The 15,994-nt window shown below is 41.5% G+C and overlaps 2 protein-coding genes across 7 annotated transcripts; one reads left to right on the forward strand and one right to left on the reverse strand.

The window, feature by feature from the left end:
• Positions 1–1,163: 1,163 nt before the first annotated feature.
• Positions 1,164–11,447, reverse strand: LOC110507821 (ribosomal protein S6 kinase beta-1). 6 transcript variants are annotated; one of them, XM_021588107.3, is made up of 15 exons: positions 11,282–11,447; positions 10,217–10,260; positions 9,967–10,087; positions 9,777–9,845; positions 9,083–9,230; positions 6,890–6,947; positions 6,566–6,666; positions 5,170–5,260; positions 4,941–5,031; positions 4,714–4,821; positions 4,570–4,632; positions 4,235–4,312; positions 4,031–4,138; positions 2,155–2,267; positions 1,164–2,049 (listed from the first exon to the last, which is right to left on the reverse strand). In XM_021588107.3, exons 1-15 carry the CDS (start codon positions 11,348–11,350, stop codon positions 1,794–1,796), a joined length of 1,518 nt encoding a protein of 505 aa, XP_021443782.3. In that variant the 5' UTR covers positions 11,351–11,447; the 3' UTR covers positions 1,164–1,793. The 6 variants fall into 6 exon arrangements, with proteins under 6 accessions (XP_021443782.3, XP_021443785.3, XP_090079819.1 ...); XM_021588110.3 differs by lacking the exon at positions 4,031–4,138; XM_090223693.1 differs by lacking the exon at positions 2,155–2,267.
• LOC110507822 (tubulin, delta 1) lies at positions 11,424–15,407 on the forward strand. The gene is given in 9 exon segments (XM_021588111.2): positions 11,424–11,806; positions 11,905–12,052; positions 12,626–12,842; positions 13,546–13,777; positions 13,934–14,008; positions 14,011–14,079; positions 14,350–14,490; positions 14,605–14,788; positions 14,930–15,407. Coding segments are annotated over 9 exon segments (1,320 nt in total). The 5' UTR covers positions 11,424–11,655; the 3' UTR covers positions 15,033–15,407.
• The last annotated feature ends 587 nt before the right edge of the window (positions 15,408–15,994 follow it).

Consider the following 15,994-nt stretch of genomic DNA (forward strand, 5'->3'; position numbering starts at 1 on the left):
GACAGGGAATTTTTATGAGGATTAAATGTCAGGAATTGTGAAAAACTGAGTTTAAATGTTTTTGTCTAAGGTGTATGTAAACTTACGACTTCAACTGTATGTGTTCTCTTCACTATTATTCTACAATATAGAAAATAGTAAAAATAAAGAAAAACTCTTGAATGAGTTGGTGTGTACAAAATATTTGACTGGTACTATATATATACATGAACATTGGTGCGAAGACCAGTCATGCACGCAGTGCATTTTGACCAAACTGTTCCCCATTCTTTTGATCCAGATTTCTGGGGAGTATTATACCTCATATTTAAAGGGATACACCCAAATTACAAAATCACATTTGTTTCCTTACCCTGTAAGCTGTCTATGGACAAGGTATGACAGCAATCCAAATATTTGGTTCATTATGAGTCTAAACTCTATCAGTATCATTGTTTTTAGGGGCAGCAGGTAGGCTAGTGGTTAGAGCATTGGGCCAGTAACCGAAAGGTTGCTAGATCTAATCCCAGAGCTAACAAGTTAAAAATCTGTCGTTCTGCAAAAAATAATTTCTTGTTAACTGACTTGCCTCGTTAATTTTTGGGAGGCAAAATCCAAACAAGTGCATCTAGTCATGCAGTACCACTTACCACCACATGGCAGCAGCCCCAGTATGAGAAATGTATTTTCACCGAAGTTGGCAGCAGCCACCCAGTCTGGCTCTCAGTTTGGGTACTGCTGGTTTATAGGACAGAAGCAGAGGTTTTTACACAGCGAAGAGGACGTGAAAATAATTTATACATGAGGTTGTTGATGCTGGCAAATATTATTCAAGGCGAGCTGGTACGACAGGCTGGAAAGCTGAGTTACTGACTTGAATATATTTACTTTATACCAAGGTTTGCTAGGCAGCATAATTTAACCTAGGCAGGATACAAACCAGGATATTCAACATGTTTTAAAGTCTAGTCATAGTCCTGGGTCTGTCACAGCAATTCTAGTCCAACTAAGCAATGGTACCTTTCCAACAATTAAAAATACAGAGTTATTATTCATGTTTACCATTATAGAAGATATGCATGTACTCATTTAGCTTTCACATGACGCAACATTCTCTTCTCTATCAGCAAAACAAACATAACCAAATGCCCCCATTCAGTAAGTAATTGACACTAAAAGTGAAAGAATGTAAAAAGTAAACATTTGTTTTTATTGAGGCCCTCATGAATTGATCCATCATTGATATAGCACAGTAGATGCATTTATTTTGTATTAAGACAAAGCTATGTTCAGAACCTCAGCTTATTGATAACCCTCCCAATGATATTTTCAATTAACAATAATTCATGATTTCATTCCGAGCCAGGAAGCAATCTTCAAGAAATACTGTCAAATCTCCCAAGTGTTCAGTGGAAGCAATTAATTCATCATAAGCATTCAATCATCAAACAAGAAGCACTTAGATTGATATTTTATATACTGCACATTTTATACATGTTCTCATTCCTTTTTTTGTGGTAGAATGGAGTAATAAAAACAAGTTAAAGATTCAAAGTGATGCCCCGGCCCGCTGGTCCAGTCCTGCTAGGGGTCAGGGTGAAGAGGTCAAGGGGACCTGAGGGAGTGGCCCAGTCCGCCGAGCTCAGCTGCAGCACACTGGAGGTGAAAGCCTGAGGGAGACTTCAGGTAGTGATGGTGTGTAGAACTGAAATGTAATGTTTCATAGTCTCTAGTGTCTTTATATTAAAAAAATAAAAAATAAGAGAAGAAATATCAACAAAGAAAAAATAAAATCCTCTAAGATGAGCTGCTGGTCATAGGTTAATGCGTAGATGCTCGGGCCGCTTGGCCATGACAGGGTAGGCCTGTTGTTTGAACTGGGACAGGTTGGCTCCCGAAGGCTGGCGGATGGGAAGGGGCGCAGAGGCCTCAGAGCTGGCCTGCACTTCCATCTGTTCTGAGGCGGACACCTCCATGACCTGCTCCTGGGGCGACTGGAGACATAGAGAGGATCCGCCGGGCATCAAGGGGCCCCGGGGCCACATGTCACCAGCAGAGAACTTGAAAGGGCTGAAAATGAATAGGGGACATACTATGACTGTGATGATGTGGCATATTCAATGTTACTGCACAAGCTATGTAGGAACAGCCGTAGAGGCTGAAACAATGGAATACCTGACTGGTGTTCTTGGGCTCCCCAAAAAACGCCGGGGTGAGCGGATTTTTGGCTCAAATGAGAATTTTTCCTTGACGTTTTCAAGTACTGATGGAGCAACATACGTAAAGCCCTGCAGAAGCAATGACAGAGGGGTTATGGTCACCAGTACTGCCTACAAATGTTTTAAGGAGAAATTAAGGTGAGCAAAGTTACTAGGCTCGAATTTAGTCAACCTTGTTCTATATAGATTGTGCATGTTAAAAACCTTTTTTTTAATGATAGGCTATACTCTATGGCTGGATTTATATTTTTTCCTATGCTACATTAATTTGGCAGACCTAACTTGATTGACCCTCTTTCTATTACAAGGCCTAGTCTATGAGAGGCCTAATCATATTTGTATGAATATTTTGTTCAGCGCCTGTTGACGAGTCATCAACAGAAAAATGAATTCAAGTTTATCAAGACATTTTGCAGAAGAATGTAAGGCTATCTGTCTGCCAATTGAAGCTCAGTTGTGTATGCAACAGGTCAACAACCCAAAACACAGAAGTAAATAAACAGCAGAATGGCTTTAACAGAAGGAAATACGCCCAGTCAGAGTCCTGACCTCAACCCGATGGAGATACTGTGGCATGACCTCAAGAGAGCAGTTCACACCAGACATCCCAAGAATATTGCTTAACTGAAACAGTTTTGTAAAGAGGAATGGTCAAAATTCCTCCTGACCTCTGAGCAGATTGGATCCGCAACTACAGAAAACGTTTGGTTGAGGTTAATGCTGCCAAAGGAGGGTCAACCAGTTATTAAATCCAAGGGTTCACAAACCTTTCCTACCCTGCACTGTGAATGTTTACATGGTGTGTTCAGTAAAGACATATAAACTTATAATTGTTTGTGTTTTATTAGTTTAAGCACACTGGGTTTGTCTATTGTTATGACTTAGATGAAGATCAGATAACATGTTATAACCAATTTATGCAGAAATCCAGGTAATTCCAAAGGGTTCACATACTATTTCTTGCCACTATGTATAATAAAAACAATATGTAGCCGAAATAAAAGATACCAGAAATGTTCCATACACACAAAAAGCTTATTTTTCTCAGTCTGTGCACAAATGTGTTTACATCCCTGTTAGTGAGCATTTCTCCTTTGCCAAGATAATCCATCCACCTGAAAGGTGTGGCATATCAAGAAGCTGATTAAACAGCATGATCATTACACAGGTGCACAATAAAATGCCACTGAAATGTGCAGTTGTCACACAGACAATGCTACAGATGTCTCAAGTTTTGAGGGAGCATGCGATTGTCCACCAGAGCTGTTGCCAGATAATTAAATGTTAATTTCTCTACTATAAGCCGCCCCAAGTTGGTTAGAGAATTTGGCAGCACGTCCAACCGGCCTCACAACCGCAGACCACGTGTAACCACACCAGCCCAGGACCTCGACATGCGGGATCGTTTGAGACCAGCCACCCAGACAGCTGATGAAACTGAGAAGTATTTCAGTCTGTAATAAAGCCCTTTTGTGGTGGAAAACTCATTCCGATTGGCTGGGCCGGGCTCCCCAGTGGGTGGGCCTGTTTCCCAAGTGGGCTGGCCTATGCCTTCCCAGGCACACCCATGGCTGCACCCTTGCCCAGTCATGTGAAATCCGTAGATTAGGGCCTAATAAATTCATTTCAATTGACTGATTTCCTTATATGAATTGTAACTCAGTATAATCGTTGAAATTGTTGTGTTTATATTTTTGTTCAGTATAAAATGTCTTTAGAATGTGCATGTAACAAAGAAAGAAAAAGCTGTAAAAACAAAAGGGTGGTGGATAGGCCAAAAACAAATAATAATAAAATAATGTAATCCCTAACAAGATATGTAGCCGTATTACCAGAAAGGCTTGGTTAGCGCTTTCACTCAGCGTGGAGTCGTCTGGGCTGTCTACTGGTGTCTGGCTGGTGAACTTAGAGTCAAACTGGCTCACATCTTCAGCGGATTGCTATAGATACAAGAGATCAGGTGTGTTACAGAGTCTAACGCCTGTGAGAGCTTGAAAGGTTGTCTAAAACAAAATGGAAGCTCTTCTGTTGCTTACCAGGAATGGCTTGAATGGAGGCTCCACTTTCCTGGCCAGGAGCTCTTCCCAGTTAATGTGTCGGAAGAAGGGATGAGCCTAAGGAAAGATCATCAGAAAATAATAACGATAGCTTTTAAATTTCAATACTTCCCTTTCCCCTCGCACTTTTGAACACTTCTATTTAGGGTCATCTTCTGTTGTTTTATGATCAAAGGCTTGAGACAGAAAGTGGTGCTTGCCAGAATGGGGTAAAATCTCAAACTCTCCTGCCCTCAAGGATGAGGTTACAGTTTATTCTTGACAGCATCAAGTCACTCCATCCAACATTTTTCCATTCCTTCTCTTGTTCTCACCTGCACCTCTGTAGCATCTCCGGCCCCTGCTCCAAGTCTTGACGAGGCATTTCTCTTCAGCAGCTGAAAAACAAGAACTAGTATAAATACATAAGTGATTACAAAAATAAAAATAAAAGGTAAAATGTTTAAACAAATAGTCACCCTTTTCAGGAGATCTCTGGCTTCTTGTGTGAGGTAGGGTGGGAGGTTCAGCTTGCATTTTAAGATTTTGTCAATGGTCTTCTTCCTGTTTTCACCAGTAAAGGGTGGCTACATTTGAAGAAAGAACAAAATAATAACATTGGGTCAACACCACTTGATTGTAATATAAGTTGTTGTATTACCACATCATTATAAGCAAGAGGCTATGAGAGAAGTTTTGTACTCACCGCTCCAGTCAGCATATCGTACATAAGCGCTCCAAGACTCCACCAGTCCACTGCTCTGTTATGTCCACTTCTCATCAGGATCTCTGGGGCCCTGATACAACATCCATTTTTTTTTTTTTAAATACATATTTTCATGGTAGACTGAGGCAGTCAATATATAAAAATTGCAGAGCTTTCAACAGATTTACATGAAGAACAGGTGGTGTGTATTTTACAAAGTGTGACTTACATGTACTCTATGGTGCCACAGAAAGTATGGGTGACTGTGCCGCCGTGGATGGACTCTTTACACAGCCCAAAGTCAGTCAATTTCACATGGCCTGGAAAAACACAACACAGAAAACAAGTCACCAATTTCACTTTGAGGTGGATATGCAGAACATTTAGTAAATTACATTTCCTGCAGAATATATTGATGGGGAGGAAATCAAGTTATATATCTCAATATTATTTTATATTTTTGCTACTGTAGGTAGCATTAGGTAGCGCTAGTCAGCTGTTAGCCAAAACTCTGGTGTTTGTCATCCTATATCTTGTTCCCCATCTTTTTAAATAGTGTTGCAAAATGTTTTCACCACTTATTTCCATGACTGATAAAAACTTGTTTTCACATGCTCTCTTGTCTCTCAGCAGCAGACTCACATGCTGACCGGACACGTCGCCTGTGCGAGCGTCGCAAAATAAATGTAGAAATCCATGTTATTCAATTATGGCACCCACACTGCTTGCGCGCATGCGCCAACGAGCGTCTTCGTTACCAAGGGCTAAAATAGAACTCATTCCTATTTCTGACGCAGATCGCGCTGAAAGTCCTGCCTCTCCCATCTCCTCATTGGTTTATAGATGCAGGTACCCACGTGCCATCTCCTCATTGGTTATACCCACGTGGGTGATTGAAAGACGAACTGTTTTGCCGGTAGTCGTGGTAATACTATGAAAGTTTAGATGCGATCACCATATAAGTTCAACGATGAAAAAGCCTGAAAGGAGGAGAGATGACTAGAAACGATTCAGTTGGTCGTTTTATGTGTGGATTAATTTGTCGGAGTGGAGGACCTTGTGCAGTTCAGGTAAAATAACAACTCAATGTTTATATCCCAGGACAAATTAGCTAGCAACAGCAAGCTAGCTAAATAGGATAAATTAGCTAGCAAGTGCAAGCTAACTAGCTAAATTGCCATACATATTTAATGCTTTTCGACCGTCCCCAAATTAATGTCATTGGTTAAGAGTTTGTTTTGATATTTTAACTTGCGTGTCGTGATCGCGTTTGGTGTAGGGGGACAAAATAAATGTATGCACAATGGCGCACGCTCGCAGCCGGTTTGGGATCCGTGTTATAGTGAGCAATATTTTTGGAATACCAAATTACAATAAAATCGCAGTATCGAATCGCAATACACATTGAATCGTGAAAATCACAACCCATATCGAATCAGCACCTAAGCGCGTCTCATGAGGTCCCTGGCAATTCTCAGCCCTAATGTCTAACATGAAGTGCATATACAAGCACAAATATGGATGTATTTACAGCCAATGTAGCATCAAATATGGTCCGACTTGCAGTGAACATGATTGCAACTCAGGACGTTTGTTCTGACATCCTTGCCCAGCTCCAGCATTACCTTGGTTGTTAAGCATGATGTTTTCAGGCTTCAGGTCTCTATAGATGATGCCTTTCTGGTGCAGATGGCCCAGAGCCATGGAGATTTCTGCCAGGTAAAAACTGAAGATAAGAAAGAGACCACATTTACATTGTATTATTTTCTGTGCCAGGCACAGCCAACACCTGGTTCCCCAATCTTCAGTTTACTGCTTTTGTAAATTGCATTTTCCCTTTCACCAACTAACATACTGGTGGAGGATATTCCAAAGAAGTGTCTTAGTGCAGTGGATGTAAGAAACCTGCCACTGGTATGACAATATTGCCTTTCGTCATCTCTACTCACCAGGCTGTGTCTTCCATAAATATCCCCTCTCTTTCCAGTTGCATAAACAGCTCTCCACCTGAAAATAACAAAATTAATTAAAACTGAAATAGACATAAAAAAAAACTATGCAATTGTAGTGATGTACAAATGCACAAAATAATTGTGGGGGGACTACACCAAATTAACCCATTTACATTTTGAATCCTGACATTGACTGAATTTCACATACCATAGTGTGAATTTGTCTGTAACTCTAGATGTGCACAGACAGGAAGGGATGGTAGACAGGATATAGACACTATTACATACATCCCTGTGCCCAAGAACACAAAGGCAACCTGCCTAAATGACTATAGAACCGTAGCACTCACGTCCGTAGCCATGAAGTGCTTTGAAAGGCTGGTAATGGCTCACATCAACACCATTATCCCTGAAACTCTAGACCCACTCCAATTTGCATACCGCCCAAACAGATCCACAGATGATGCAATCTCTATTGATGATGCAATCTCCTTTCCCACCTGGAAAAAAGGAACACCTATGTGAGAATGCTGTTCATTGACTACAGCTCAGCGTTCAACACCATAGTACCCTCAAAACTAATCACCAAGCTAAGGATCCTGGGACTGAACACCTCCCCTGCAACTGGATCCTGGACTTCCTGACAGGCCTCCCCCAGGTGGCGAGGGTAGGTAGCAACACATCTGCCACGCTGATCCTCAACACTGGAGCTCCCCAGGGGTGCGTGCTCAGTCCCCTCCTGTACTCCCTGTTCACCCACGACTGCATGGCCAGGTACGACTCTAACACCATCATTAAGTTTGCTGGTCTGATCACTGACAACGATGAGACAGTCTATAGGGAGGAGGTCAGAGACCTGGCCGGGTGGTGCCAGAATAACAACCTATCCCTCAACGTAACCAAGACTAAGGAGATGATTGTGGACTACAGGAAAAGAAGCACCGAGCACATCCCCATTCTCACCAACAGGGCTGTAGTGGAGCAGGTTGAGAGCTTCAAATTCCTTGGTGTCCACATCAACAACAAACTAGATTGGTCCAAACACACCAAGACAGCCGGGAAGAGGGCACGACAAAGCCTATTCCCCCCCAGGAAACTAAAAAGATTTGGCATGGGTCCTGAGATCCTCAAAAGGTTCAACAGCTGCAACATCAAGAGCATCCTGGCCGGTTGCATCACTGCCTGGTACGGCAATTGCTCAGCCTCCGACCGCAAGGCACTTCAGAGGGTAGTGCTTATGGCCCAGGACATCACTGGGGCAAAGCTGCCTGCCATCCAGGACCTCTACACCAGGCGGTGTCAGAGGAAGGCCCTAAAAATTGTCAAAGACCCCAGCCAAAGACTGTTCTCTCTACTACCGCATGGCAAGCGGTACCGGAATGCCAAGTCTAGGACAAAAAGGCTTCTCAACAGTTTTTATCCCCAACCCAAATTTTTTGCATTGTGTCCCCCCCCAACCCCTCTTTTACACTGCTGCTACTCTCTGTTTATCTTATATACATAGTCACTTTAACTATACATTCATGTACATACTACCGAAATTGGCCCGACCAGCCAGTGCTCACGCACATTGGCTAACCGGGCTATCTGCATTGTGTCCCACCACCCCCTCTTTTTACGCTTCTGCTACTCTCTGTTTATCATATATACATAGTCACTTTAACGATACCTACATGTACATACTACCTCAATAAGCCTGACTAACAGGTGTCTGTATATAGCCTTGCTACTCTTTTTTCAAATGTCTTTTTACTGTTGTTTTATTTCTTTACTTACCTACACACACACCTTTTTTCCCCGCACCATTAGTTAGAGCCTGTAAGTAAGCATTTCACTGTAAGGTCTACACCTGTTGTATTCGGCGCATGTGACAAATACATTTTGATTTGATTATGGTTAGATGTAATGTGCAGAGGCCCATTAAGTGTTGATGTAAAGTATGCAAAGGCCAACATCCTGTGTGTGACAACCAATTCAGATGATTTGAATCATGATTTTGGTGAAACCATCCTTTGGTCTAAGAAAAGAAACCATCTGCATGACTGGGACTTCTAATATGGAAGGAGATTCAGTCTGGCTCCCCAGCAACTCTTGGGCAACAGGAAGAATGTGGAAAGAATGGATGGTTGTTTATCTTCTGGTGAATAGGTCATTTGGTGTAACTGCCTTTGTGACCCCTGATTTACTGACCGCTGAGGTACTCCAGGATGAGGTACAGCTTTCCCCCCGTCTGGAAGGCGTAGATGAGATCCACGATGAAAGGATGCTTCACTTCCTCCAGGATGTTCCTCTCCGCCTTGGTATGGGCAGTGTCCTTAGCATTGCGTACAATCATAGCCTGCGAGGCCCCAAAACATTCATGACCATTAGTCACGTTATTACCGCTAGTCTGCCATTTCAAAAGCCACATGATAAAATACATTTCATTATCAGTTCACGACAAGCAGCCACTGTCAAGAATGTGCTAACACTGAACTCAATGTTGCTTAGAATAGTTCTGTTTGAAATTAAGCAATTGGCTTTTCAGTGCATTTTTTAAGCATAGCTTGTTGGAAAAATCTTGATGAAGTGGTAAGTGACTGCATCTGTCATTAAAGGCCATTTCACTTTCACTGATCAAGCAAAAACACTATCTATTGTGCAAAATCTAATGGACTGAGACAGCTTCTTAACAGCCAAGTCTGCAGCAGCGAAGATGGCTAACAAGACCATTACCCACCAACAGGCTTCAAGGAAATATTTGTACACAGAAGCAACATAAAACAATGTTTATTTGTCATATTTACTACGTTTGAGACAAAATTGAGAGACACTTAAGGGCTATGCATGCTGCCAATGATGTACTAAATGTAAATAAATGTGTTTGAATGTTGTTTTTAGGTACCTTCTTTAAAACCTTCATTGCAAATATCTTCCCCGATGCTGCTCCAGCAACTTTTCGAACTTGAAAAACCTACAAAAAGAAAAAGGCAATAACCAGTTCAACACAATGGGCCAGGCCAAATAATGACATGGAATTAAAAAATGTCATAAAAGTAATCTTATGAAAATACATTTGAATAAGAGGAGGATACCTTTCCATAGCCTCCCTTTCCCAGCACCCGCAGCAGTTCAAAACACTCCGGCCTGATGTTCTCTGTTCCTTGATTGACGTTGTCCTCAGATATCTCAATCTTCTCACAGTCGTCCAGATTGCTGAGGAAAGAAGTCATGCAATTATATGCTCACTTTCAATAAACTGACTGTAGCACGGTACAATTACTAACTACTCAACATAATGATTTAATCGACCAGTCCTTCATAATGCTAAGTGTTAACACTTACAATTCAAAGCCGCTGCACTGGTCCATGAAATCGTTGATCTGAGTCTGACAGAAAATGCGAATTAAAATACAAATCTGCTTTATAACTGAAATCACTGCAGAGCCATAGAACCGCAGTAGCATCTCATTAGATTCAACAGGAATGTTGATTATATTTTAAAAGTGTTCAATCTTAGACGCAAGGACAACTGAAATCAATGCAATATTAGTTAAAACATTAAGTCAGCACAAGCCAAGATTTGAGAGCATACCATCATTAATTCAGAATCCTGGATAGCGGATCTTGAGCTGTAGACTGCTTTTCTTGACAGCCTAGGAATTGACCCCTAATTTACGTTTATTATGTTATAAATGTTAAGAAGTCTTTATGGAGGTAATTATTTTACACCCTAAAAAACATGTGACGTGATATTTAGTGTTGCCCAAAATCCTTGACAAAGGGCACTAAACGAGATGCGATTACATACGAAATGTTTACGCTAAAGTTGTCATTCTTGGTAGCTAACTGTCAGTGCATGAATAGTTATTTCATACCATTTAAACATGGCCCTATACAACCAATTCACTAGCTACTTGTCGCAAATTGTTCATAGATAGGTCTATCAGAACTGTGGATGTCCACTATAACCATGATTAAAAGCTTGTCCCAATTGGGATCTGCCTGTGTCCACATAAGGACCTCCACTCCAGTCCATATTGTTCCAAACTGCAGAAGTGCCAAAATAAACTGTTGCACGCCAGCAACCAAAGCACGCTTGCTTTTTTTGCACACAGACCGTCTAGCAAGTTTAAAAATAGTATATTCAATATTAGTATAACGCGTTACGTATGCAAATGTCGTAATGCAATGTATAACAACTATCTCGCGAAAGCTGAGAACAAGTGACAGCTCATGAGTGTTAATTTAGCTGGTTGATCTATGCGGCTAGCTGGTAGCATTGTCAAAATTGGGCCTAATGCATTGGTAACAAACCAAGACGACAGGCCTATCTATACCTAGTAAGCTAGCTAACATGGCTATTAGAAGTTACATCGAATACTCGTGCGACAAAATCGAGAAAATTACCTCCTCGAGCTCATCGTCGGAGACATTTTCCTCCGGCTGATCCAAATCGATATCGAATATACCCGCCATCGCTGCTCTCGTTCAGTCCGTGAAAATAGCTCGCGCTCCCCGCCTCATGGACAAACACACATCGCAGCGGCCATAACCGGCTACTACACTGAGCATGCGCACCACGCAACCAACTAAGTGAAGCGCGGACATGATCGATTTGTTGCAGGAAACGCCGCGAGCTTCAAACCAGACTGGAATACAAACATAAAACTGTCATTGATAGTTGGAGGAAACATAGCTAGCAAGTTTATTTTCCATACATATTCATTGAACATTTAGGCGAACATACTTGAAAACAACAACTTTTGCAAGCAGGAATAATAATGTCCATCGTGACAGTGCAACTTGGACAATGTGGCAACCAGGTAGGCCAAGAGTTGTTCGAGGTGATCAGCAATGATGCAAATGATACGCAAAGAAAGGTTTACAGTGAATGCAGCAGTGAGCGTTTCTTCAATGAGACTGCAAATAGAGGTAAGTTAGCTATTCCTAATGATAATAAGCTGGTGCACCTCTTCTAACATTTAAACTTAACAGATGTGTATTTAACCTTTAATGTTGTCTTTGCACAGAACTCGTGGCAAGGTCAGTGCTGATTGACATGGAACCCAAAGTCATCTCACAGAGTATTGCAAAGACTGCCAAATCTGGGAAGTGGAGATATGGGGACCGTTCACACTTCAGTCAGAAACAGGGTTCTGGAAACAACTGGGCAAATGGGTAAGGATGTTTTCAATGTGCAGAATTTGTTTGAAGGGGCTGGCCACCTTGTAATTAACATGAAAAACTGGTCAGGTGACATCATGTACAGTGCATTCAGAATGTATTCACACCCTTTGACTTTTTCCAAATTTTTGGAAACGTTACGTTACAGCATTATTCTAAAATTGATAAAGTAAACATTTTTCCTAATCGAACTACACACAATGTCCCATAATGACAAAGTGAAAACAGGTTATTAGAAATAACAAACAGAAATACCTTATTTACATAAGTATTCAGACCCTTTGTAATGAGACTGGAAATTGTGGCCGCCATCATTCTTAAATGGAAGAATGTTGGAACCACCAAGACTCTTCCTAGAGCTGGCCGCCCAGCCAAACTGAGCAATCGGGTGAGAAGGCCTTAGTCAGGGAGGTGACCAAGAACCCGATGTACACTCTGACAGAGTTCTTTCTTTTGAGTACTTTCCGAATGCACTGTAGTTAGGAAAAACGCTATGCCCTGCACCTGACAGCAGTGTCCATAGCACTATAATATGACAACACTGTGTTTTCTTTTCTTTGCGTGTAGATACTGTGTCCATGGACCACGTCATGAGGAGGTAGTGATGGACATTGTGAGGAGGGAGGTGGAGCACTGTGACTGTCTGGCAGGAATCGTGGCCATGATGAGTGTGGCAGGGGGCACAGGGTCAGGGGTGGGCACATACGTTACTCAGTGTCTCCGGGACGCCTACCCAAACTCCTTCATCCTCAACCACCTGACATGGCCCTATGGCACTGGAGAGGTAAGAGGCTTGCTTCAGCGCCTGCAAAACATCACAGAACTGTCAACAAATGTGTATATACAGTGCCTTCGGGAAGTATTCAGACCCCTTGACTTTTTCCCACATTTTGTGACATTACTGCCTTATTCTAAAATGGATAAAATAAATCATTTTCCTCAGCAATCTATACACAATACACCGTAATGACAAAGCAAAACAGAAGGGAGAAACTCCCCAAATACACGTGTGCCAAGCATGTAGCGCCATACCCAAGAAGATTCTGTTGTAATCGCTGCCGAAGGTGCTTCAACAAAGTACTGAGTAAATGGTTTGAATACTAATATTTCCGTTTTTATATTTTTAAATTAGCAAACATTTCTAAACCTATTTTTGCTTTGTCATTATGGGTTATTGTGTGTAGATTGATGTGGACAAAAAACAATTTAATCGATTTTAGAATAAGACTAACGTAACAAAATGTGGAAAAAGTCCAGGGGTCCAAATGCACTGTAAAGGCCTAACATTTATGTTTTAAAATAGACATATTTCCTTTGGAATAAGAAAGTAATATTGCAAAGCATTTACTTTTTACATTTACATTTGTCATTTAAAAGACGATCTTGCCCAGAGCGACTTACAATTATCTTAAAATAGCTAGGTGAGACAACCACATATCCAGATGACTAGTTTTCACTAATTGCTGTATTGTGCTTTCCTTTTGAAGGTGATAGTCCAGAACTACAACTCTGTGCTCACACTGTCACACCTCTACCAGCTCTCAGATGCCATCCTGGTTCATGAAAATGACACGGTTCACAAGATCTGTGCTCAGCTCATGAATATCAAACACATATCATTCAGGGACGTCAACAAAGTCATCGCCCACCAGCTAGGGAGTGTTCTGCAGCCTGCACTCACTGGTGACTCCCATGGTATCTACAATAGAAACCCCATAGGTGAGTACTGAGCAGCATCAACACTGTACTGTAACAACACACATTCTGTACATATACACACATAAACATATGCCCCCTTCAAGTGTAGTAGGTGGATGAAATAAACCAGTGTGTCAGAAAGTATTGACGTTGCATATCACACACTTGTGTTTCCAGGTGAACTGATGAGCAGCCTGGTGTGTCACCCAGAGTACAAGCTTCTCAGCGTGTGCAACATTCCCCAGGTGTCCAGCTGTTCACCTGGCCGGGCCTGCTCAAACATCTACGTCAGATGCTCATTGCCAACTCCAAAATGGAGGAAGGCACGTGTTGTGTTCTCATAGTGCATTGGTCAGAAATGAGTGCTGTACTAGTCTTGAACACTAGGAGTCTGTATTGGCTAACTGAAATTCCAAATCAATCTATGTCCCCATGCAACTCAACATGGGTCTATTTATATTGATGCTGTTTAGTCATGAATTGTATTGTTTTTTTTTTGTGTAGCCATGCTAGTTTGTATAAGCTAGCTTCTCCATCATGTGTTTACTGTTTCATGTCCAAATGTTAATGCTCTGAGGACTGTTATTTATCAGGCATCGACTGGCAGGTGCGAGCCCCCTCTCTCCAGCCTGAAGGGATAAAAAGGACCGGGAGTCACAGACGACCAGGCTTCAACACCTCCCTGGCCAACCTGCTCATACTGCGGGGGAAGGATGTGAACAATGCAGAGATAAGTAAGAGACCAGTACATAGGTGTCTAACTACTATGGGACATTAGACTTTAATATAGATAGTAGTTGATTCATTATAGAATCCAAAATAACTTTTGAATGTTTTTAAATCTATAGGTGGATTTCAGCATCCGAGTCTATATACCCCCTGGCTTCCAGCAGATGAGGCTTTCAGCATGTGGAAAACCCCAGTCCCGTTTAACAAGTATGAGAAGTCTGCTATACTGGTCAGCAACAGTCAGACTCTGTTGAGGCCTCTGGACAACATGGTGGGGAAAGCCTGGAACATGTTTGCCTCCAGGTACAGTTAGACACATCATGTAAAAATGGCATGCATGTTCACTTATATTGAAGTTTTCCAATGGTAGACTAATGATTTAAACTACCTCATTCCCAGGTTATTGGGTTTCCACATATTGATGTGGTGTCTTTGCTTCCATAGGGCCTACATTCATCAATACACTAAGTTCGGGATCTCAGAGGAGGATTTCTTGGATAGCTTCACGTCTCTTGAACAGGTCATCTCTAGCTACAGTCAACTTTGATGCTACGGTCTGCTTTGGACCAGTACGATACTGTTTGGATATGACACAAACCAGGATTCACTCCAACTGCAAATTTGGACAATGCACTTTCTGATTGAGCTAACATATGCAGTGTTTAGCGTGAATGTGGTCTCTGAACATTGCCTTTAAACATGCATTGCGGAGAAATTGTGCGATCGGATTGTATTCCGGCCTAAGCCAATAAAAACTTGCAGGGAGCTTATGCTATATTGGCATGTTATTGGACAGGAGATTGAACATTACCCACGTACTGTTCTCTTGTACCAAAGGAGTCAAAGAGCATTAATGTTGAAAGAATTACATGTACACTTTTGTAAAATGATTTTATACAAATAAAATCCCATTATTCAAGTACATTGAGGGGTATAAATACAAGTAACACGTTTTATATGAACAAGGCTTTTATTGAAGATTTTTCAGAAAAGACCACTAAATGCACACAAAACAGCCATGATGCCTTACAAAGATGTCTTTGTTGGAAAGACAAGTTTGATTTGAATCATTAGCCATAAAAGGTACTGAAATTAGCACATGCTTTAAAGGTTGTACCATAGTCAAGACAGCACTCTTCAGATGGTTAATACCCAGAACTTCAGACAGCTTACAGGCTGTTGTTGCCATGTGATTCAAACAGTCAACACCAGTCTGATAAGCTATCTGACAGGATGGGAGAGAGAGTACAATACCTGCAGCAACCAGGACCAGGTCTATACAAACCAGCTTCAGAAAACTTTTTTTTTTTACAGGACAATAAGCCGTGATGATATACAACTCGCTCATATCTAGTTTCAAATTACAACATATCAATTCCATATTTAAATACATTCTCCAATTTACAATATAGCGATCCATATGCTTTTTGAGAATCTTGGCACTTACCTTTTGATGTTAATTCTTTGTGGTCGGAGTGCCTAAGCACTTACCTCAACAGTAGAAGATGC

Source organism: Oncorhynchus mykiss, chromosome 27, assembly GCF_057628025.1.
Source record: "Oncorhynchus mykiss isolate SJ-2025 chromosome 27, ASM5762802v1, whole genome shotgun sequence".
In the NCBI taxonomy this organism is placed as follows: domain Eukaryota; kingdom Metazoa; phylum Chordata; class Actinopteri; order Salmoniformes; family Salmonidae; genus Oncorhynchus; species Oncorhynchus mykiss.

Coding starts and splice junctions, on each gene's coding strand:
- LOC110507821 (XM_021588107.3), bottom strand. CDS start 11,350: ATGGCGGGTATATTCGATATCGATTTGGATCAGCCGGAGGAAAATGTC. Junction 9,846..9,966: donor GAAAGGGAGGCTATGGAAAG/GTATCCTCCTCT, acceptor TTCTTTTTGTAG/GTTTTTCAAGTTCGAAAAGT. Junction 4,139..4,234: donor CTCCATTCAAGCCATTCCTG/GTAAGCAACAGA, acceptor TTGTATCTATAG/CAATCCGCTGAAGATGTGAG.